General features: G+C 40.1%; 1 protein-coding gene across 1 annotated transcript in view; it reads left to right on the top strand.

Annotated features, from left to right (window-relative positions):
- LAMC1 (laminin subunit gamma 1) overlaps positions 1–23,569 on the top strand; it is a 126,977-nt gene that overhangs the window by 54,500 nt on the left and 48,908 nt on the right. Inside the window, exons 2-4 of the mRNA XM_063298447.1 lie at positions 10,142–10,446; positions 16,466–16,596; positions 19,169–19,335. Coding sequence (XP_063154517.1) covers positions 10,142–10,446; positions 16,466–16,596; positions 19,169–19,335 — 603 coding nt within the window. The remainder of the gene's footprint in view (positions 1–10,141; positions 10,447–16,465; positions 16,597–19,168; positions 19,336–23,569) is intronic.

Genomic DNA, 23,569 nt, shown 5'->3' with positions numbered 1-23,569 from the left:
TCTTTGGAAGCTGTAATTGTGTAATAGGAAAAATTAAACATATGTGCATGTATAAAGAAAAACATATGTGCATGTATACAGTGCTTATATAGATCTTTTCTCTCTCACACACATACACACACCCTTGACATATTTGCTGAAATACTGTGCAATTCTGCTTGTAGGACCTTCATTGTGTTCTTTGGAGGTTCACACTTATGTCCATGCACCTGCTCAAAGTCCATTCGGAATCTTCTAGAACTTGTGGACTTTTTGGTAGTTGCCCTGCATCTATGACTAGGCACAGCTTCTGCTGAATCCTTTCAGTTTGTTTTCAGCCATCACAGTGAGAGCATGTTAGTTCTCAGAACCTGTCTATTATTCTGGAAATCTTACTTTTCTCAGCTTTGTTCTATTTAACGTACTTTCCTTATTGCCTGTTTGCTGCATGAGGGAAGTTAGGGGGCAGGTTACCATTGTCCAATTCATGCACCCTTCTGGCTTTGACGGCACCATTCTGTAAACACCAGCACTGCAGTAACAAATTTCTCTCCTCAGATGGACACAACTTTTATCTCTTGTGCTATGGGGAAGGCCACACAGTAGACTCTCTTGAGTGTTGCCAGGCATTTATGAAACATGTTTGATACAAATGCTCCTCTCATTTGCGGGCCACTATTTGGAGTAAGTTTTTAGAGCGGTAGATTCTGAGGCTACAGTAACGTCTTTATCTTCACCCAAAGTTCCTGCTGTGTCATAAAAGTTGCCGGGGCCTTTTTTATATTGTCTCAAGCACATTTCAGATCCTCATCTCCTGCCTGAAATCCTCAGGACCCCACCATTTTACCATTGGCACCAGGGAAATTACTTAAGCAACCTTCTAAAACATCTGCCATAGTCCCAATCAGAAGAAAAAGAGACACAAAGGTGTTCCTATGACCCCCCCACCCCCCAATATCTGTAATTGCAGATGCATCACTGTAGCAATTACTCCATCTTTGATTCAGCCAGAAAGACTGCTGCTGGATTTGGACCATATACCCTTGTCTGAGTCTCCTCAGACTTGAGACTCAATTTTGGAGACAAGAACTCTTAATAGACTGCTTTCCCCACTATCCCTCCATTCTCAGGATTGTGATGATTGGACCAAAACAAGCTCCCTAGCAACCATTCTGACCATTCTCTTCCAGACCATGCCATTTTGGGGACTCTTCAGTGGTTTTTAAAGTAAATCCTCTGAACCCAAAATGGTTCAAGGTGTTCCAGGGGTAGTCTGATCCCTAAACAGGCCTTTTTCATCTGGAACCCTGTGTCTGGGACAACTCAAACCAGTTCCTATTTGGGGTATTTATTTCAGGAAACTGTTGAACATCCCTGAAATGGCATGAACTTTAGAAGAAACAGAATGTTTTGGCATTCTCTGGAATATTTCATCCCTGAATCAGAAAGTTTTACACATCCCTAGAATCAACCCTATCTGATACATCTTGGTTTCCCCATCTGTTTTGTTCCCTAATGCTCTGGTTGATGAACAGGGACTGAAGTCTCCCTTGGAAAGCATCTATTCCTATATCAAATAGAATGTTTTTACAATAGCCTTGTAAAGCCCAATAATAATCAGTTTGCCAATTAGCATAAGATGCCAACATCTCTCCAGACCTCATTCCCATGTTTCCAGTTTTGCTGATTCCATGTAACCAATTTCTTGTTGAAAATTTGTATGTAATGAAAAAGGATAGGTGCTGATTGATGTTTCGCATTTGCCAACCACTTGTATTATAGTGGGACATTTCAGTCACGTTCTCGCTGCCAGCAACATTCTGTACCCACAGATAAAGAGGCAGGAAGTTAGCCTGGCCCCAAAGTTACATTCTTCAGTGGCATTCTCCCTTTGCATAACTAACTGTCAAGCATGCATGGCAAAGCATGGATGACAAATGTCAAGCTAGTCTTTCCAGACAGAAGCAGTATTTCTAGGCTAAATCATTGATAGTGGAATGATTTTATATTAAAAACAAACCTTTATGTGAATCTTGCCTCCTTTCAGTTTCACCATCTGTGCGTTATTTTCCAAGAAATTTGTTTTTTTATTTGATTTATATAACCGCCCATCTCACTTATGCAACTCTAGGTGGCTTAAAATAAAATAGATAAAATACATACAGTAATATAAAAGTAAAAATAGATTGCAGCTGAGCATCATAAAGCAACCATCAACAAAGCTAAGAGATGGGCTCTATCACACACCCAGGGCTGCAGGCCTGGGCACAAAGCCAAGTTTTCAGGGCCTTGTGAAAGGCTAGCAGAGCAAGGGCTAAACTAATCTCAAGAGGCAGTTGTTCCAAGGGGCAGGTGCCAAGGCAAAGAAGGCTCTCTTCTTGGGCCCCACCAGCGACATTCCTTAGCTGATGGCACCTGGCGCATGCCCCTCCTGTCGGACCAGGGAGAACAATTGGGGAGAGACGGTCCCATAAGTAACCCCGTCCCAAGCCATCATAATGTTAATGTATAACCCTTTGCTATTTGTCATAGATTTATCATACTTTAGAAATTAAATCTATTTCACAACAACTTGGCTGAAATCAATACTTTTTATTAATTTGTTTTTGGCACTAATTTTTCGTTTTGTGCATAACATTATTGTGGTTTCAGCTTCTTTTCTTACTCCGCAAATCTGTAAGTGGGTTGGCTCTGGTTTCCTGACTTACTTTAAAAAAAATACAAGGCACATCATCCTAGAAGACCTGTTAGAAACTGGCAGGTGAACCTTTTCTCCTACTGGTTGTATTAATTTAGTTAATCTTAGATTTTACTTGACAATGGAGACCATGTAGTGGATCAAAATGAAATAGCTTGCTTTGGCACTTAGGTATAGAAGTAATTAATTTTAGAACACTGAACAGGAATTAATTTCACTGAAGGATCAGTTATTTGGGTAAAAGCTTTCCCTGGTTTTATGCTCCTGGATACTTTGCAATGCAACTTGCAGAATTCCAAGCCAATCTGGAGTGATAGCCAATTAATAATAGCCAGTCAATTTTTAGATGCACGCGCTTATATCCAGGACTATCTCTATTGTGTGCCAAAGGAACAGAAATGTTTAATGAATGCACATGATTTCAGAATGAGGTCTATAAGGAAAGGTGTATTTTCTATAGCCAGCTGTCTTAAAGGGACAAAAATCTTGTATTTTGCCTGTCTTGTATTTATTTGCCTGTTCCTGTTTTGTCTTCCCTCCTTACTTAAAGTGTGAGAGATTTGGGTGGGAGTAAAAAGCATGCTCTTCTCACCAGTGATTGCTGAAGAACAGACTTCAAAGCATTCTAGCATCGTTAATTTCTTCCACTTTTTCCCAAGGTCCTGTTGTGCATATAGGGAAAAAAAAACATTTTTTGAATGTCCTTTCCTGCAGTCCTTCAGCAGCCCAGCATAGTTAGGATCTTTCATGTTACCCAACTTTCATGGTTGACATGCAAAAGAATAATAATATGTCAGGGTAATTTTTAAGATACTTTGCAAATCCTTCTGTGCTTTGCTTTTATTCATGGAAAACCTCTGTAAATTTCATATTATGATCAATAGTTTTGCAGAATGAAGTAAGTATGGTGGGTATTAAGATTATTTTGGTAACATCAATCATAAGTACTGTATTTTAAAAATAAGAAGGTGTTCTTGTTCCAAGGAATTTACAGTGTAGAAATCATGAAGGGGATATAACAGAGAAAGTGGAGGAAGGGGTGAAGCCAGGAATAATATTTTATTTTTTTTAGTTACACTTACTCATAGCAGTAAGAAATGGGTCCAAAATCACTTTGCCAGAGCTTCATGGAAAAAGTAACATTTGAAGAGGGATTGGGAAAAATGAGAAAAATACAGTAGCATTCAGTGAGGCAGTTATAGACACAAAGGTGTGGCAGAGAAGAAAGGCTAGATCTCATTTCATCAATCTCTCCTATAGTTCTGCTGCTTTGTATAAAACAAAGACTGAATTCTCTCCCTATGCCTGTCTATCAAAATTCACATTTCTCTCACTTTTCTTTGCTTAAGGGGCATCAACTTAATCCTGATTATAACAAGAGAGGAGAAGTAATAAAGGATTATAAATACTACTTTAATATTGATAAAGTAATATTAATCTGAATCTTTTTCTCTCCTAATTGCAACTTCCAGTGGGTTTCTTATTGTTTGTTCGTTTGTTTTTGGATTCTGATGTTTTATTGCTCTGGAGGCCAGCCAGTATTTGGGGACAGGTTTTTAGCTGCAGCCTGAGGCTGCCACTGGAGAAAGAGGCAGGAAAATCTTCTATAAATGTTTAGACTTCTGGATTCCTAATTAATAACATTTTAGTAACTTGTTGTGAATTCTGTTCAATTCAGTTGGCATCACTCCTACTTTTCAAAATGTTTTATCATTTTGACTTATTTTTCAGATCAAAAGTTGGAAATTTTTGCTTTCAGACTTTGTTTCCTCTAGCTAGTACATGTATATTTGTGTACAAAGTACTCATTTTGGACCTACCCGTGTTATGGTTGAATGGGTTTTTTGCTATCCGGGCTATTATTCCATTAGTTTGTGTTGAAAGGACAGCAGTGCTATCTAGAGATGATGAGAACTTCTGAAGGGCACGCATTGGGGAAGGCTGATCTGGGAAGTGTTGGCTTGTACACTAAACTAACTTATAGCTGCACCAAGTCCTATACTCTAAATATGGACCTTTTTCGATAGCTGCCCCCAAATTTGGAACTCCCTCCCTGTGGAGGTTCTGTTATCTCTGTTCCTCCTAGGCTATCAAAAAGGTATCAAGACCGATCTGTTCCATCTAGCACAGGAGGAGGAAGATACGTTGTGTTTGAAGATGGGGTTTGTGAATGCATGCCTTTTCAATTTTCTGATTTTTACATTTCTGATTTTGTTATTTTTTATATAAATGGTTGTTAATGTTTGTGCATGTTGTTTAATTCTATGATGTGACTGTTCAGAAATTGGCAGCGTAAAAATGAAGGAAATAAAAATAAAGAATTAGATGTTTGATTTGATGATACTTTGCTGGTGGTAAATCTTAGACCACAGTTTTCTGTCTTCCTAAGTTTTAGTAGAGAGCCAGTTTGGTGTAATGGTAAAGCATCAGGCTAGAAACTGGGAGCCTGTGAGTTCTAGTCCCACTTTAGGCATAAAGGCAACTAGGTGATCTTGGGCCAGTCACACACTCTCAGCCCTAGGAAGGAGGCAGTGTGGCAAACCACTTCCAAAATCTTGCCAAGAAAACTGCAGGGATTTGTCCAAGCACTCACCAGGAGTCAAGACTGACTCAAAGGCACCAAAAAAAAAAAAAAAAAGATTTAGTATTCTAGCAGGAGAATGAAACTCATATTTCCTACACATTGCGGAACATATTCTACAGAGAAGTTCATTTGGACTAAGTGGTTTGCTGTTACTTTCCACTGATACCAACTGGATTTAAATCATAACAGTTTTATTGTTACAACCACCATCATCTCAATGCAGATAGTACTGCATTGCATAACCATTGTGCAGTCATGAACTACTACTGCGGTTATGCTGCTCTTTTGGTAAGAGGACACTAGAGCACTTCATCAAGTTGCTTACATAGTCATCGTTGGGCTCAAACGTGTGTACCTTTGTAAACAAAACAAAACAAAATCTAGCGCATGAAAATAATTTGTATGCATACCCTGGTGATTGCGTCATTGTAATTGAAATGACAGCTTATTTGCTGCCACGTACTGGCAGGAAAAGAAAGATTTGCGTGAGATTGGCTTCTACATATTGTGTTACTGGTAAAATATCAAGAAGATAAGAACATTGTGAACGAATTAGTGAAGTTTGTGCTAATTATTACATCCTGCTACAAGGTCCTGGTATGAACTCGAAATATATGTCGATACAGTCACAAGTGAAAAAACTGCAGCATTCCCCCCCTTTCCCGATTACAGCCCTGTATGTTGGGGAACTGGGCAATGCTGGCAGGGAATTCTGGGAACTGCCTTCCAGATGGTTGGCCTTCTTTGCGTGGATCTCCAATCATGCCAGGGAACGCTGTACCACACTGCCTGCAGAACACTTCTCCAGTGAATTAGGGTTTTGCATCTGAACACTTGCTATGGCAGTTGTTTTTTAAGGAACCAGGGGACTTTGTTTTGCTAAAAACCCTTTTAGGAAAAAAATCTTGTTAATATCAGGGAGCTTAGGTGCCCACAAGAGGTGACGCAATATGTGTGTCACGATATTCTAGTTGTTATGTACTTGTTGCAACATCACCATGCAAATATGAAGAGGTAGAGCTTGTGTGGTTATATTACAGTGCACAAATAATCACTCCATACCAAGTGCAAACATCTACGCCAGAGGAGCGATGGCTCCATTGCGTTGGATGTATTAGACGATGGCTGAAGCGGTTATCTCTCAGAAATTCTTTAATTTGGGTTCCTGCTCTGTGTAGGGAGTTGGACTTAGCGGTCCATCCCAATTTGATCGTTTGTGCACTGATAAAAGGCATGATTGGTAACTCTGATTTTTCAAAAGCTAAGAAATCCATGCAGCTTGAGATGACTGCTTTGCTAGAAGCAGCGGAGTTCTCTTATATTTGGACAGCACATATAGAAAAACAATGCCACTACCGTTTGAGGCGAAGGGCATTCTCTCTTTTTCTTGGGGGTGGGGGTTGACTGACTGCAGAACCCATTGACTGGATATGTGTATGTGCGCACACACACGCATGCATGCATACTGCCCTGCCTGATTAGGTGAAGTAGTAACAGCTGGTGTGCAGCTGTATACCTTGTTATGGGAAGCTTTCTCATAGCCAAGAAATGTTGAGATGGAAGGTGTTTTTTCTGAAGCATTTTTATAGCCCTTCCCACTGTTGTAATTCTTGTTAAACATTTCTGGCACCCCCGGGGCACTTCTCCAGTTCTTCCCAACTGCTTTACAAGTTCATTTTTCCTCACGTCCCTAGGCTTCAGCAGCAAGAGAGCCCACGCTGTAGTGGATGGCCTGCTGCATTGTGAATAGCTCAGACTTCTTTTGTCTTGATTGCTTAAAAAGGTTTCCTAGTTGTTCATCCAGGCTGAGGAATGGCAGCCCAGCTGAGCTTCCATCATGGCAGAGCTTGAAAACAATAAGCACTGGCCTTTCTTGCTACTCTGTAGTGGAAGGCTGTCAAGTCATTGCTGAACATTTCTGAAAGTCTTTCTTTAACAGAAGCACCAGTGTTCTTGAATAGCGAAGCTTAGGAACGCTTGTTTCATTTGCAGTTCGGAAAAGGGTGTGTGTGTGTGGTTTTTTCGTTGACTTCCTTCTTTTTTTGCGGGGGGTACTCTTGTGCATAGATCCTAAAGCTGTAAAAATCGTTATGCCAGGTCAGTGGACTTTTGTGGAGTTAGTTCCACTGGTGCTGTCTGCTGAATGAATGCTGGGTTCCTTCTCATCCTTGCTGTTATCCAAATCCTATCCCTTCCTTCTGCACTGTATATTTCTTATAGTTGAGAACAGACCTCAAGATTTTGAGAATTCTATTCCAATGTGTTGCAAATTCAGTATGGCTCTTGAATAGGTAGAACTGTTATCTCCTACTGGTCTGCTTGCTGAAGAAACTCTCGGAATATCCGCACAAAATTTATTAAGAGACAACTCTTCTCAGCTTCTCCCTTCCTACAGTACTTTCCATGAACATAGAGTTACTAGGGGGCATGAAGTGTGAAATGGGGTTTGGTTTGGGCTCAAAACAGAGTGGTTCACAGTTTCTTTTGAACTGTTTAGGGGTGACCATGATTCAATAGAATGGAAATTCAAGAATGTTTAGATTGTTGCAGGTTTGGGCAGGGAAAAAACCAGGAAGATCTGGCAAGGCTCGTGTGCATCATTCACTTCTCTCTCCCTCCTCTGCATGGCCCCTGCATTGCCTGTGCAGTGGCCTACCCACGAATCCTCCCAATTTCTTCTTTTCCCTTTCCTTCCTCCTCTTAGCTGCTCCTGCCAAGGTACGGCATATCCAAGCCAGTCCCCTCCCCAGTATTTCCAGTAACTTACCTTCCTATTGCTGCAGCAATTATGCTTTTGGCTGTTTTTTTTTCCTCCTGTGAATCATCACCAGGAACAGACATATATTCAGTATGTGTCCAGATATTGATCTGGGTGAAAAACAAATCTCACTCTGAACGTGGATCACCCAAGGCTGGATGTTCTGTGCATTAAATGGTTTCTGAACAGAACATTCCCAATAGCCAAATAAGAACGTGGAATATATCCTGCATGAGTTTTTCCAAATCATAGCATCCTCCTGATGCATGGACTTTTGATTTCCAAAATTCCCAGTGGTGGTCACGTGAACTGGGGAATTCTGCGTGTAGCCTTAACATCTGAAGGGCACCCGGTTTGAGGAATGCTGCTGTAATCAGTGTAGTCTGGGTGGGACCCAGGTTAAATCACTGAAGCTTGATGTCCTTAAAATTTACTAGAAACAGTAAATACAATGTTTTTGTATTTTACAATATTTGTAAACTTGCAAATATACATCCTGGGAAAGATAGGCTTTTTGTTTCTGTCGTGATGGGACCCAAGTTATTTAACAGAATGACTGGTGCCACTTAAGATATAAAAAGTTGAGAACAACTCCTCTGAAAAACATTGTTGGTTCACATGGGTGAAGATAGTTAATTAAGTCAGCATTTGTCCTGGAATAGGCTTAAAAAGAGCTTTTCTTCTGACTTCTTAGGTTAGGTAAGAATTGTCTCCATTTGACCACGGGAAGAACATTTTTTTAAATTAAAAAACAGTTGGTGGAAACTTCAGACAAGTTTTAAGCTCTGTGAGGTAATAGTGTAATTTTTGCAGGCTTGCGAGGCTGTCCCAAAAACATAGATTAGAAGAAGGGAATGCAGATATTTTGGACTGCAATTCTCATTTGTACCGGTCAGTTTTGCTAATGATCAATGATTACAGGAGCTGTTAAGTCTCAAACAGCTGAAGAATGCCAGGTTACCTCTTGGACAATCTTTAGTGTTTCTGGTTTTGTTACACAATATGCAGAAAAGTTTATCAGAAGGAGAACATTGGAAAAACCGTTTGATAAGACAGAAGTACATTGCATAACTTTTAAAGTGATGCACATTCCTTGGAGAGAGAAAATCTCATGATAGTTTATGTGACATTTATTAGCTATATTTGGAGATATGCCAGCAACTGAAAGAATCCAGAACGATGGCAATGGAGATTTTTTTTCCATCACCACGGGAAAGGAATAGGGTACATACTCATATTTTATGACTTAATAAGGCTTGTAAACCCCTTATTTATTTGATCATCCACAAAGATGTAATGTCAAAGGAGCTTCCTCTTTGCTCTTTCCTTCCTAGGGTAGTTAAGCTCAGCTGAAAATATTTCCTAGATACCTTCACTACAATGACATGAAATGCGGAAGTGACTAAGATGCCAATTGTAACCCCAGGAGGCTGATTGCCCCAGTTCTCTGGCTCAGCTTCAGCATTTCTGGTATCATCTGTGGACTGTATGGAAAGTGCAAGTGGGGGTATATCACCTCCTATGGAGGATGTGCATTACAGGAGAGCTGGTCTCATTCTTCTAATGTCAGCAGCACTGAGTTCACTTGTACAGGAGTTCCATTTGTGTGAACCTTCTTTTTCTTCCCTGGTAAGGAACTGGAAGAATGTGGCATTTATATCAACTCATCAAAGTGCTTCACAAATACAGTCTTAGCAGTTTTTACAGTGCCCTACTTTAGATATATAAATAACAAGCCCACGGGACATACAGACATAGAACTGACAGATTAGTCAGGTTTTTAGGGCAGCATGGGAGCTTAAGGATGAAATGAAGCTTGAACAAGGACTTCTAGCTCAGGTTCTCCCTAGCCACATGCATATTGTGGCACACCAAAAGCCAGAAAAATGCAGTGCAAAAAGCCGTTCTTATCTAGGTATTACAACAACTGTGCTTGCCTACTTGCTTTGTTTTTAAAATGTCCAAATTGCTTCTTCACCTATAAGCATTCCAGAATAATAGAAACATAAATGCAATTTAACAATAGTAAAATTTACAGAAAAACCACTCTATTACAATCAAGCAAAAATAAATGAAAGCTTTGACTGCATTGCCAATATCCTTTTTGTTTCCTTCTGTATAGGAAAGGCTTTTGATATCACCTATGTACGCCTGAAGTTCCATACCAGCCGTCCAGAGAGTTTTGCCATCTACAAGCGCACTCGGGAAGATGGTCCATGGGTGCCATATCAATATTATAGTGGCTCCTGTGAGAAAACCTATCACAAACCCAATCGAGGTTTTGTCAAAAGTTGGGAAGATGAACAGCAGGCTGTTTGTACAGATGAGTTCAGTGACATCTCACCACTCACTGGTGGCAACGTGGCCTTCTCAACACTGGAGGGAAGGCCCAGTGCTTATAACTTTGATAACAGTCCTGTCTTACAGGTAAGAAAACTTGGAATTGGATCAAAGACTAAGACTGACATGTTTCATTTCATAATTTCCATGTCTCCAAAATATCATCACTCTTTTTTTCCCCTAGGGAACCTGACACCTGTCATTGTTTTTGGGGTGACCCCTATATAAGATTCTTGGCATGCTTAGTTCACATGCGGTCAACCAGTGGATAACATCAAGAGGCCTTCAGTGCCACCAGCAAACTCACTTTCTCCCCAATTTTGTCTACTGTCATGGCTGTTCCATAGATTGGGAATGCTTGACGGAATGCAAGGAGAGGGGTCATGCTTCCTTGCCATCCTCTCCCTATAAATCCTTTCCCCAAAACCTACTTGACACTTGACATGGTTGCAAAGGATGATATACATAGGGAGGAAAGCAAGATGGGAGAAGAAGCATTAACTATCTTCTCTTCGTGTGCAGTTCCCTATGTACATGTAGGGGGAGTGTATGTGTATAAAAAGTGGAAAGGCTAATTGTGTCAATGGGGGAGAAGGCATATATATGCATGTAGGCAAGAAAGTAAAAAGGATGCTTCAGAAGTTTCTGTGAAGCAACTTTTGGCATGTAACAAAGGATTTTGGATTAGGAACAGACCGGTCTGGACTGGAGGTAGCAATTCTTTACTTGTTCTTGGCAGCGAATGTATATGTTTATGTGTACACTGAATTCAGAATAAGACTAGGAGTAAAACCAGGAGAGTATTTAGTTGCTTCTCTGATCCACAATCCAGATCCTAGCATTTTTGCGGGGAGAAAACCAGTGCCAATTTTTAGCTAGTTAAATTTATAATGATTCACACCTCTAATGAGAAAACCAGACTTTTCCTTTTAAGGGGAAAAAAGTTTTGCACTGAATTGTTGTGATGTTTGTTTTGTCTCGCGGGATCTATCAACTTCCTTTTTAAGTTATTGTCAACACAATTTTAAAACTATTCTACATGAAATGAACAGGAAGAGTTTAAGGTACTGTGAACATGAATGCTGTTAATGTAGTGATTGTTCAGTGTTTCTGAAAGCACAGTCTAACAGTGGTTGCTTTTAGTTCTGAGAGGAGCAGATGTTAAAGGTGGACATCCATTTTGGAACAACTGTGTCTTGAGCTTGTACTGGGTGGTGAAGGAACCATGGCAAAGATAATGAGACTATGCTGGGAATAAAAATGACACAATGCAGATCTTTGTATTTACAGTGTATTTTGGACATTCTACATGTATATTTGGCTGGAAAAGCAAACCCAGTACTTATCCATGTATTTAAATACTTTTATTTTCTCCTTCTCCAATTCTTGGATTCAGATTTGCGAAACATTCCAGATGGTTTGGAACAGAGGGCAGGGAAGGTGTGGCATAGAGCTAAATTCCACAATGTCTGCACGTTTGTAAGGGTATAGCTTGATGGTTATAATGAGGGTAGTGAGATGGCTCCAATGTAATTGTAGACCAGAGTTTCTCAACCAGGGTTCTGTGGAGCCCTAGGGTTTATTTATTTATCAAATTTTGCCACCGGCCATCTCCCCCCAAAAGAGGGACTCTGGGTGGTTCCACGAGAGGTCACTATATACAGGCCTACACATGAAACAGATATAATAATTTTGTAATTTCTGACCTGTATTTGAGCTTGAATGTGCAGGAGTTCCCGGAGGCCTGAAAAATATTTCAGGGGTTCCTCCAGGGTCAAAAGGTTGAGAAAGGCTGGTCTAGACTGTGATTGGTGCTATTTGCACCATGCTTCCATGCTTTTCTTTTGATCTCCCTTATATGTGGCAATCCTTGCCTCAAGCAAACATAACTTCTTGTTTTGCCTAAGATAAAGAGACATGGAGCTGACAAAAATTAGACAAAGATGGAGCAAGAGAGACCATATAAGGATCTGAGGTTCCAATTGGAACTAGACCCATCCCAGCTTGGTTAAATGTCCACTAAATGAAGCACTGTATCAGCCTCCACCATTGCACCTTGCAGATGAACTGTAATTCCCATCCATGTGTGGAGGCACCCACTGGGGAAGGTTGCTCTTGAGTTAAGCTGTTTGCTTTTACATACTCATGTGCTTACAAAAAATAACAGTACACAAAGAATGGAATGGCAAAGCATTTATGACCGGGAATGTAATTGTTGAGCTTTGTCAGCTGTGTCAACTCTGACAAGTTGTGAGGGAGATCTGCAAGGTCACATACAGTGGTGCTTAAAAGTTTGTGTACCCTTTCAATATGTCATCTGCATAAATATGACCTAAAATGTGATCTGTTCTCCACACAAGTCCTAAAACTAGGTAAGGAGAACCCAATTAAACAAATGAGTAAGTAACATTATACTTCTTCATTTATTTATTGAGGGAAATGATTCAAAGATATATATTTGTGTGTAGCATAAGCATGCTGGCTGGGGAGTCTGATAGTTGAAGTCCACACATCTTAAAGTCACCAAGGTTGACAAACAGTTCTAGAGATTTTCTGGTCACAGTTCAGTGCTTTCTCTCACCACACTTAGCTCTGCTCTTCCCATAACCATTCTCTCCACTTAGAGTTCCTGTCTCCTCCATAGGAGGACACATTGCTCTGTTTCTGAAGAGTTCCTTGGCCACAGGTGATAGCCTCTCACACCTGTGGTCCCAAGGAAGCAGCTTAGTACTTCCTGTGGTTTGTTTTGGCTCTAGGATTGCTTAGCTCTCTGCATTTCCTGGAAACTACTTTACCAAAACCATGTGGCTGTTTCCAGACTCCATCTTGCCTACATCTTTCAGCAATACCTCTTCTTCCAGGTGTTGTTTCTACTTTCTCCCCTTCCAGGTGATCTGCTTCCTTTCATATCTCCCAGGCCTCTCTTTCTCTGTCTGAAGACCAAGGTTTGTTAAATAGAAGAATTGGGGCTGGAGAATCTCTCCTCCTCATTGTGCTTTGGCAAAACTCTTCCCTGCCCCTTCTGGAGTCCAGGATTCCAAAAAGATCAAAGCTTTAGTTCTCTGTAGCCAAAAGGAGGGACTGCTGGTCCTCCCCAGTGTACACGCTTGCACTTGAAGTCATTATGGATTCTCATGCCTGTTCGCTCAAGCATGTGGGATATGTATATTGGTGACCTGGTTGGTAACAATATCATTAAAAACATGTCACAATAATCATCCAATATCTTCATAATTAAGAGAGGGAAAGGAAAACATTTTAGATGAGAACTTAGTTTAAGATTATATTTCCTTTACTGAGGAACAGAAGAGGTGATTTGACTTCATAACAGCAAAATAAAACACTGAACTTGATAGGTTGGTCAACCTGGCATGAGTCTTCATGATTCCTTCCTATTCTTTTTCCTAGGGTATTCTCCAGTGGGTACAATCCTGATTCACTTGCTACAGAGGCAGGGCTAGAAAAGGTAGTGGTCATGCTTCCTGTGGAAGGAGATAGCTTCTTTCTCAGTTTTGGCCCTGCCTTGTTCAGGAAGCATTAAGCCTGCTGGCTTAGTCAACAATTTGTGCAATCAGGACTCCCTAAATCACAATTTTAATTTTTACTTTTCCCTTTCTTTGTTCTCTAATTTAGTTAGTAGCTTAGTAGTTGCCAGAAAACTCACAGGCAGGAACTTCTTTAAGCTACTCTCAGTGAGCTTAAAGGGGTCAACCCCCCCACCACCCAGTGGCAAGTTAACCCTCTCATTTCATTGCACCAATGCTACTCAAGACCTGAAAGGAACTGGATCCAGATATTCAACACACCATCTGTAGGAAACACTAGTAAAGGTAAAGGTTTCCCTTGACATGAAATCCAGTTGTGTCCGACTCTAGGGGGCAGTGCTCATCTCCGTTTCAAAGCCAAAGAGCCGGCGTTTGTCCGTAGACACTTCCGTGGTCATGTGGCCAGCATGACTAAACGGAACCCTGTTACCTGCCCCCCGAAGTGGTACCTATTAATCTACTCACATCGGCATGTTTTCGAACTGCTAGGTTGGCAGGAGCTGGGACTAGCAATGAGAGCTCACCCCGTCACACGGATTCGAACCGCTGATCTTCCGATCGGCAAGCTCGGCAGCTCAGCGGTTTAACCCGCAGTGCCACCGTGTCCCCTCGCAGGAAACACTACACTACCCAAAATTTGAAGATTCCGTTTGCTGAGCTGGGCAATCACTTGTGAGTAACTGGAGGTTAGAGGAGCTGTGTCCTATGCATCCTGATGTCCAGCTTGAAAACTGTAGAAGTTAACACTGTGCAGACTAATAATTTCATCTTCCTTTTATTTCGTGGAAACAGGACTCAGTGTCTCTTGCTTGATTTTCCCCAGAAAGTGAAAAGTGAAATTAATTGGGTTTTGGGCATAGAAGATTTGGTATATGCATACTGTCACAAATCATGTTTTAAAAATTGATAGCAAGTCAGCTTTTCAAGATAATAAGTTTTAATATTCCAAATATTCAGTGGGTTTCCACTTAGTTATATACAGAGTCCAATGGAAGTTTCTGCTGCTAATCCTTTAAAGTCCAGATAATATCACAAATCTTCACTGAAAATAGTTTTTCTTAAAATGTGTAGACATGTCTCTTCCCACACACATAGCATGCATTTCTGATGAATTAATTCATGTACATGATGTTTCAAAATAGCAACTTAGGTTGGAGTCTCTCTCTTCTCTCTCTCTCTCTCTCTCTCTCTCTGTACACACACACACAGACACACAAAAGAAGAAACATATAGTAACCAAAATGGGTGTTGGCTGACAGTGTTTCAGAACCCCTTGTAGTAATAGTAGTACAGGGAACATGTATCATGTTCTTTACAAAATATTCCTAAATAGCTATTAATAAACAATTATTAGAATGCACTAAATTAGATTTAGGGATGCTTGGAATATTGAGAACATGAATGTCATTGGAAGTCTGGATTCTAGCATCTGTGTGTCATACTTCTACAGATTTAAAATTATGATTAATTCGACAACAGTATTTACAGTGCCTTGGATACTTATGCAACTTTTATGAAGGAATTGATGGGTCTGGATAATTGTTGAAAATGCAGTACTCACAATGCAACATGCATTTGAATGATGTCTCATGCTTTAGTGACTCTCTTTTGAACAGAGATTATTTCATATATGGTATTAGCTTTGTTTTGGAAGATGCATTGGTTATCAAAGATGCTCCATTATACACCAGTGATTTGGAAACCAGCAAGGGGACAATAGAAATGGATATTGCTTGCTTTTATGATCACACACAAACACAAAAAAGATGCAAGACTGGAAGGATATCTGTTTTTTGTTAGTTATACCATTGGTCAGAAGAGATTGCTTCTTCTTTATTTAAATTCTTTATTCTTTTACTGAAGGGTCCTGTCGTGAGTTAGAAAAACTGCTGAGAAACTGTGTATACTAGTTTATGGGCTTAATTTTGCATTGTTTTCCTTATTAAGTAAACTCACTCAAGTATGTTAAGTCATACAGTACATCAAGAGCAAAGCGCCTGCTCTAGGGACTGTGGAATAAAGAATGGTGGATGCCATTTACTTATGTCAGTTTCAATTTATTTCATGGCAAATTGGGATTCTTTGGGGAAAAGATGCCAATACCTTTGGCTCTAGGTGATGTCATACACTGTTTGGTGGGTCTCTAATTGGATCTTTTACTAAAAAAAAATAGTCTAATGTTTTTAAGCTGTATTCAAAAAGAGTTTTCTCTTTCTCTGTTTCGTCTTAAGTGCCCTTTTTGGCCTCATTCTAACCCAAATTTTAGTTCCTTTTCAATTTCTTCCTCTTCTTCTCCCCCCCTCCCACCCCGCATATTTGTGGCTTTTAATTTTCTTTTCTCCCACTTCCTTTAAATCAGCATTTCTCAACCTCAGCAACTTTAAGATAAGTGGATGTCTACACTTCTTGAAGTTGCTAAGGTTGAGAAACAATGATTTAAATGACCTTGGTTTCTTCATATTTGGAAAGCAGAGGCATTTGTGTTTATTAAGCTTTTCCTGTGGTTTGCTTGGTCATAATTGATCTAGATTATGTGGTTTGGCTTCCATTTTCTCTTGTAGGAATGGGTCACGGCTACAGATATCAGAGTAAGCCTCAATCGCCTAAATACCTTTGGAGATGAAGTATTTAATGATCCCAAGGTTCTCAAGTCCTATTATTATGCAATTTCTGACTTTGCTGTGGGTGGCCGGTAAGTAATAAATCCCAAGTGATTCTCTTTCTAATGGTTTAAATAATTGCTTGCTTAGGGCAGTGTTTCTCAATCTCATGCAGGGTGGGGAATTCTGGGACTTGAAGTCCTCACATCTTAAAGTTGCTGAGGTTGAAAAACACTGTTTTAGGGCTTTGGCATTATTTCAGCCTCTCTCTGAGACAGGCTTTTTAAAATGTATGTACATTTAAACTTGTGATATAACAAAAATGTTACTGAACCTCTATTGATATTTAACTGATCTGAGGACTATTTCTGTATCCATAAGGCGTATTTTAACTTTATTCACACTAAATTCCATCTCAGGTTATTATTAAGCTTATTAATAATTATGCTTATTAAGGTAAATGCCTTGCTCTTAACTGTTTGATGCTGACTATGGTAAAAAGTACACTCACTGGATTTACTGTAAATATAATATCTGCCCTAATATTCAGTCAGATAGGAGAAATGGCTCTTCTTATTTCACTCTGGTATTTTCCATTAATTACAGCTCCTTCTCTACCTTCCTTCTGGCTCTGCTTTTAATCTGAAAGTCTTCCATAAAAACTTACCTACTGCTTTTCCAAGGACATTTCTCATATCAACAACTTTCTAGGCCAATATCTTATCTTCTCATGCAGATGGGAGAGGGGGAGGCACATCAATTGGTGAGATAAAAGTTGAGCTTCCCAGTCCATCATGCATTCTCGTGTCTTAGATATGTGCATTGCTCCTAAAGATAGTAATACACATATGTATTTCTTCACTTTGAAGCTGCTTTACAGTCTGATCATGTTTGCGCTTCCAAAAAAGTTATGTGCTTGCCCCTCCCCAGTGGTTCACAGTGATTTTTATTTTAATCTGTTCAATCGTGTCTGATTCTCTGAGCCTGCCTGGACAAGTCCCCGCAGTTTTCTTGGCAACGTTTTTCAGAAGTGGTTTGCCATTGCCTCCTTCCTAGGGCTGAGAGAGAAGGACTGGCCCAAGGTCACCCAGCTGGCTTTGTGCCTAAGGCAGGACTAGAACTCACATTCTCCCGGTTTCTAGCCTGATGCCTTAACCACTACATGAAAGTAGCTCTCCAGTTTCTATTCACAGTGAATAGGCAAAGGCTTAGTCGGGATCCAGTATGCTTGAAGGATCCAGAGCTCAAGGCACAGGAAATTCTTTACCAGCAAGGAACTATCAGGTCTCCCAGGTAGTCAGGCACAGAAAGAACAAGAACCAGTGCCATAGGAGCTGTTGTAGAATGTGAATGCTCTCAAGCAGAGATGCAGGTTCTGGAAGCTTCAGTCCCCTGACCAAATACAGTAGGGATTGATCACAAGTGTTTGCAGAAAGTGGAATATGTGGGAGCAGTTGACCACTTCTTAAGTAGCCTGTTTTCTCAATGGGCTCTTCCAAGCAACCTTGTGTTCTTCCCATCCTCTCTGGTCTTTGACCTCTGTGTGATCTGTTCTTACAGATTGGACCGTCAGATCTCTATCATGGTCAGAATCCGTGGATGCAGAGGCAAGAGCTTGATACTTTGTTATTCCATGACTCTGAGGCTCAGACTAGTTCCCAGAACTAAACCTTCCCAGTGCCTAATACAGAAAAGTCTATGATAGACTGGGCCATCCAGGGAACTAGATATGTTCTTTATTCAAGAAAATCAGCATTTCGTATTGGCTTTCAGTGCAGTTCATGATTCATGGTTCTCATTATGTCATTGTCCTTGCCTATAAAATGACAATTGTACAATGCTCACTCCTAGAATTAGGGGCAGAGCAAACCAACTAAGTTTGTAAAGTACCTGAGCTATTTCTAAAATGTCATTTAAATAATTCAGAGGTCAGTAAGCAAAAATGGAGATTGATGTAGTCAAGCAGATATATGTGAGACTAGATTTTAAACATTTAGTCAATGTATATCTCTGAAGAGCAGCCAACTTCAACAGGTAGCCCTTATTTTTAAGGGTGAGGTGCAAAAAGTCAGCAAATTTGGCTGAAGACGGCCATTGTAGTTGCAATTTGTACTCCAAAGTAGAACAGGAAGTGAACTTGGTCAGTGTCTATCTCTTGGCTTGCTGGGAAGCAATCCGCTGCAGTTGTAAAAGGGGGAAAGGTATGGTAATTTGGATCCAGATAGGAACTTCAGTAGACCAGCTTTGGCAACGGGACAGCGTCAAGACTGTGTTCAATGCACACTCTTGCTTGGAAAAGTAAAAAAGCATGATTCCTCAAGTGCAGTGGAATTTTTAAAAACACTTTATGACAGCCACCTTATTAATTCACAATTTTTTAATTGGAGAAGTCAAAAGCATGGTTTCATATAAAAAGCTTTGGTATTTTTTTAAAAAGCAGTTGCAGTCTTTATTTGCCCAAGGCTTGGTGTGGGCGATCCTTTGACAAAACTAGGGTTATCCTCTTGCTCCTTTTTAACAAGAAGCTTGCACTGCAGAAAGATCTCCTCCCTTCTAGGGGGAACATTCAGATCCCTCTTGATATGAGTCAGTCTTTGCTTATGTGGGAAGGCTGGACTGCTGGAGGACAAACTGTATAGCCTAAAGCCTGTTTCTGCCTTATAGATGCAAATGCAATGGCCACGCCAGTGAGTGTGTGAAGAATGAATATGGAAAGCTTTCTTGCAGTTGCAAGCACAATACCTTTGGGGTTGACTGTGAGAAATGCCTCCCTTTCTACAATGACCGGCCTTGGCGAAGAGCAACAGCTGAGAGTGCCAACGAATGTTTGCGTAAGTGTGTTTTGGGGTTGTTCTTAAATGATCTGATTTTGTCTTAAGAAGCCAAACCTCTCTGACAAATTATTTCACCACCTCCTACTATCAGTGGCAGTGATGGTGGTAGCCAATTTTAAGCATCTTCAATAAGTTCTCTTCCTTTTTCCTCTTGGCAAGTTGTAGTACTTCCTGTCTTGGCTATCCTGTATCAATGCAGAAGCAAGGCATATTTTTAACTTTACACCAGATGTCTTTGTTCATGTTATCTCTTAGTGTGTGATAAAAATGTCTTGGGAGTTGCAGAAAGTGAGGTAATTTTCCTGTTGATATCTGAAAACCAGACCACACTAAACTACTACTGGTTTGTTCTCTTTGTTCATTGTTGGCAAACCTAACTGCTGTAAAACGAAAAGTGCATTTCTCATTGATATATTGTTGATGTAGTATGGCTTTCTGAGCTCAACCAATTATAACTGAGGTGGTTGTTCAGTGTGCCAAAATAAATAGATAAATGACCTGCATCAAGGTGACCCAGATTTTTTAACCTCAAGAATAGGGAAGTATTCAAATTAAGCAGATAAATGGTGGTCCTCAAATTTTTCTTATATTCTGCTACTGCTGCTAATAGTGTTAGAGAAGTATCAAGTTGCCATGAAATACATTTGAACTTTTCTTTCCTGATTACTTGTATTTTGAAACCTCTGCAGCTTCTAAGGCTTCCATAGATATTGTCCCCATCCAGGGGTGTCCACAATGTGGGGAGTCAAAAAAATCAAGAGGACAGATGCAGTTGTGTGATCAAAGCCCTGCTCCTTTTTAACACGAGTCACATACATAAAAGAGCCTTTGGTCACGCAGTCAAACCCACCATCTTGGCTTTTTTGACACCCCCGCCCCCCAGTGGATGCCCCTGTCCACAACCATGTACTTTCAAGACATAATAAACTCTTTGTGTTGAAAGATGATGATGGTAATGCTTTTCTCAAAGCTGGGGAAAAAAACCTTAATGGTTTTTGGAATTTCTGCAGAATTGTATAAAACATACAATTAAAAACATACATTTTAAAAGAAATGCTAAGTATAGAAAATAAAATAATCTGAGAAATGGATTGTAATTCAGATCTTGTGAAGTGTTGATAAAGAGATAAAATGTAGGAATTCAGTGTAAGATACTGAATTCCACAAAAATGCTGTCTACCTTGTTTGATTGACAACATTTGATTGTTAGAAAGTCAGTTTCCAGTCACAGGATGGGTTGGGTAATTTGTGCATGCTAAAAATATCTCTGAAACATACTATTTTCAGCACAACTTCAAGTTCAAGTGACTGTTTTTTTAGTGATCAGTCTAGCAAATAATTGTAATATTCTAAGAAACGTGGTATCAAAAAGAATTGCAGAGCAGACTTATAGTTTATTGTAAGTATACAACCGAGTAGTGACATAATGACACTTGAACACCTGTTGTAAGGTGACAGTATCAGCATATCTTCTGGCAACTATTCCTTTTTTCTTCCATGGCTTCTTCAGGAATTAAGTTTCTGATCTAATTATAGGATGAGGCCTTCAAAACAAGAAGTAAAAGGACTTGACAAAGTGACTTCTTTCACTTGACTGACGGCACACAGTTTTATCTTTCTGCTTTTGTTTTGACCTTGACTTATAAAGATTTCCTTTGGTCTGTAGACATTGAAACTAACGCTTCATTAGCTTTAGAATCTTTTTTTTTTAGCATTTTGGTTGAAATTCAAATAAAGAATCTTGGATGATCTGTTGCATCCTATTTTTGGCGAGAACTGCATGTTATAAAAACAACAGTCCTGTTTTAAGCTTTACTTCTTCTCCCATAGTATGGAGCACAACTTATTGTGGAATCTGGCAATGACAAGCAGAGCTTTTTCCTGTTCTATAAGTGGTTGGAGAAAGCAGCAAAAAAATTCAGTGGAATGATATAAGGACAAGAGGCAAGATGGAAAATGGATATTCAGCACATGGCTGCTGTCCTGGGCTACAGACCTGTATTTCTGATTGCAATTCTGATTTTAAGGCACTGAAGGTTTCTTAGACCAAGGACTGTGATCGAGCCTGTAGTAGCACCAGTTTCTGAGATCTTGGGAACTATTGATAGATTTGGGGAAATAGGCAGCAGATACGAATCCACTCTTTTTGGTTGCGTCTTGGAAACTGCTCAATGAGCTGAAAATAACTTAGTATCTGTTCTCTAGGTCAACATCTGTGACAGTGATAGGGAGGGAAAAGAAAGAGATAGTTCTTCCGCTAAAGCAAACTAATATTCACCCTGATCCAGATTATCATTTGCAGTTGCAAGGTGTACACCATTAGAGCTTTTTGTCACATGCTTGATAACCACAGGCTGGAAAGTAGGGAGTAAGTCCCAAAAGAGTTAAGAGTAAACCTTTAGAACATTTGAAATTCAACCCCCCCCCCAGTGCTGCTTTGGAATTCTGTCTTGCTTAAAAATAGGTATAAATTTAATACACAAGTAATTTTTGAATGAAAGGTTTTTAGGATTAGCTGCCTTGTTGTGCTAAATCCTTTTAGTAACAAATCAAAGTTTCAGGACTTTTGATAACCTCTGGCCTAGAGCAGTGGGCCTTTGTGAGCAATGGGCAGGTGTTCTCCTGAGAATTATAGAATGGCCCAGGTAATAGCTCAGTATACAGCGCTTTCTTTGCCCAGTCAGACATGGAATGGGGCTGGGCAGTAGTACCACAGCTTTTAGCCAGCACGGACTGTCATAGAATACCAGTGTTCATCTGTTCCATACTTGGGATGCAGCTGTTGGGATATCACTCTGGAGGGATATGAAGTAGGTAAACTCCACAGCGTAGCTTAGTTTTTGAAAATACAGCATGCTCTTTTCTTGATGTAAGAAGTGCACCCTAACCCACAGGCTTGAAATTCAATAGTAAAGCTTGGAGAAATTGAAAGAATATTTTCAGAATGATGCCTTGAGTCCCAGCTTTCACCCCAGTGGTCCATGTAAATCTGTGACTTGAGCTGAAAGCCTGACAAAGCTGATGGCTGATGGCTCTTGTTCTGCTTCACATCCTAGACATGAGCAATTACATCTGTCTGTGCTAAGGAAAGCAAAAGTATTTTTTTTTCTCACAGGATGCAGCTGGGGGAAGTCTGGTCTCACTGTTATCTTTCCCTGAAGTTTGCATGCCAGAGAGCAGAGTAACTGTGTGGGAGGGCTGTGGGAAGGGTAGAAACTTTAGCACAGCTGGGAAGACAGCCGGGTGGAAAATCCAGTACAATCAGCAACATCTCCCAAGCCCAACACTCAGTCCGTGTTCTAGTCACTTCGTAGTGGACAACCTCTTTTGACAAGTCAACCACGTAAAGTAGAAACTGTGTGGTTGTGCCATAATGGCACTTACTACAGAATATTCACAGCTCCTACCCTTTGGTGGTTTTACTCTTTGTCTACTTAGCTGGCAAGAAGAGACCACTATCTAGGCAGCCTAAGATTGGCTGCCTAAACTCTATTATTCTCTTTGGCCATGATTTTAATCCACCCTCCCAATTATACAGATGTGCAAATTGATCACATGGGCCTTTATCTCCACGTAAGCCAAGGTTTAGCAAAGAATTAGTGCATGTGAGAAGTTCAAACAGAGTTCTCCACTGAAGCATCTACACTACTGATTCCCATAACTTGATCTGCACTCAAGATTTAGGAGAAAATAACTTGAATTATGGAAGAAAAAGCTATACCAAAACTTTTGTTTTTTATTCTGGGAGGGTATAGTGGGGAATCCAGTCATCCTGGCCCTTCAGTTTTTGCTTCTTTCAAGGTAGTGTAACCAGAGACCATTTTGGCTGTGAATGAATGGAAAACAAATTATGAGAACTAAATCCAACACATCTGGAGGTTGGGAAAGTTTGGCGTAAGTTTTTTTTCTTTCTCATTTAAATCCAATTTAAAGTCTTCTGCCGTAGTCAGTGCTTGAGCTCTTTAATCCAGAGGCATCACTAATACTGTCTGTCAGTGGTACTTGTGGTATCTCTGTGAAATAGAAAAAGAGAAACCACAGTAATGTGGTTTTACTTAAAAAAAAAAAAAACAGCCTAAGTCTAAAGGGGAATGAAAGAAGTGATTCATTTTTTTCCACATGATAAAAATGGAGTTGTCATTGAAGAAGAAAGGTTCTGTCATCACCAGTAGGTAGTAATAATTGTTTAGTTTTCCAGCCTCTGCTACCTGTCCCTTTTCATTTCGGTGCC

The sequence above is a fragment of the Candoia aspera genome, chromosome 3, assembly GCF_035149785.1.
Source record: "Candoia aspera isolate rCanAsp1 chromosome 3, rCanAsp1.hap2, whole genome shotgun sequence".
Lineage (NCBI taxonomy): Eukaryota > Metazoa > Chordata > Lepidosauria > Squamata > Boidae > Candoia > Candoia aspera.
The sequence above is the reverse complement of the archived record's forward strand: the minus strand, read 5'-3'. Positions and strand labels throughout refer to the sequence as shown.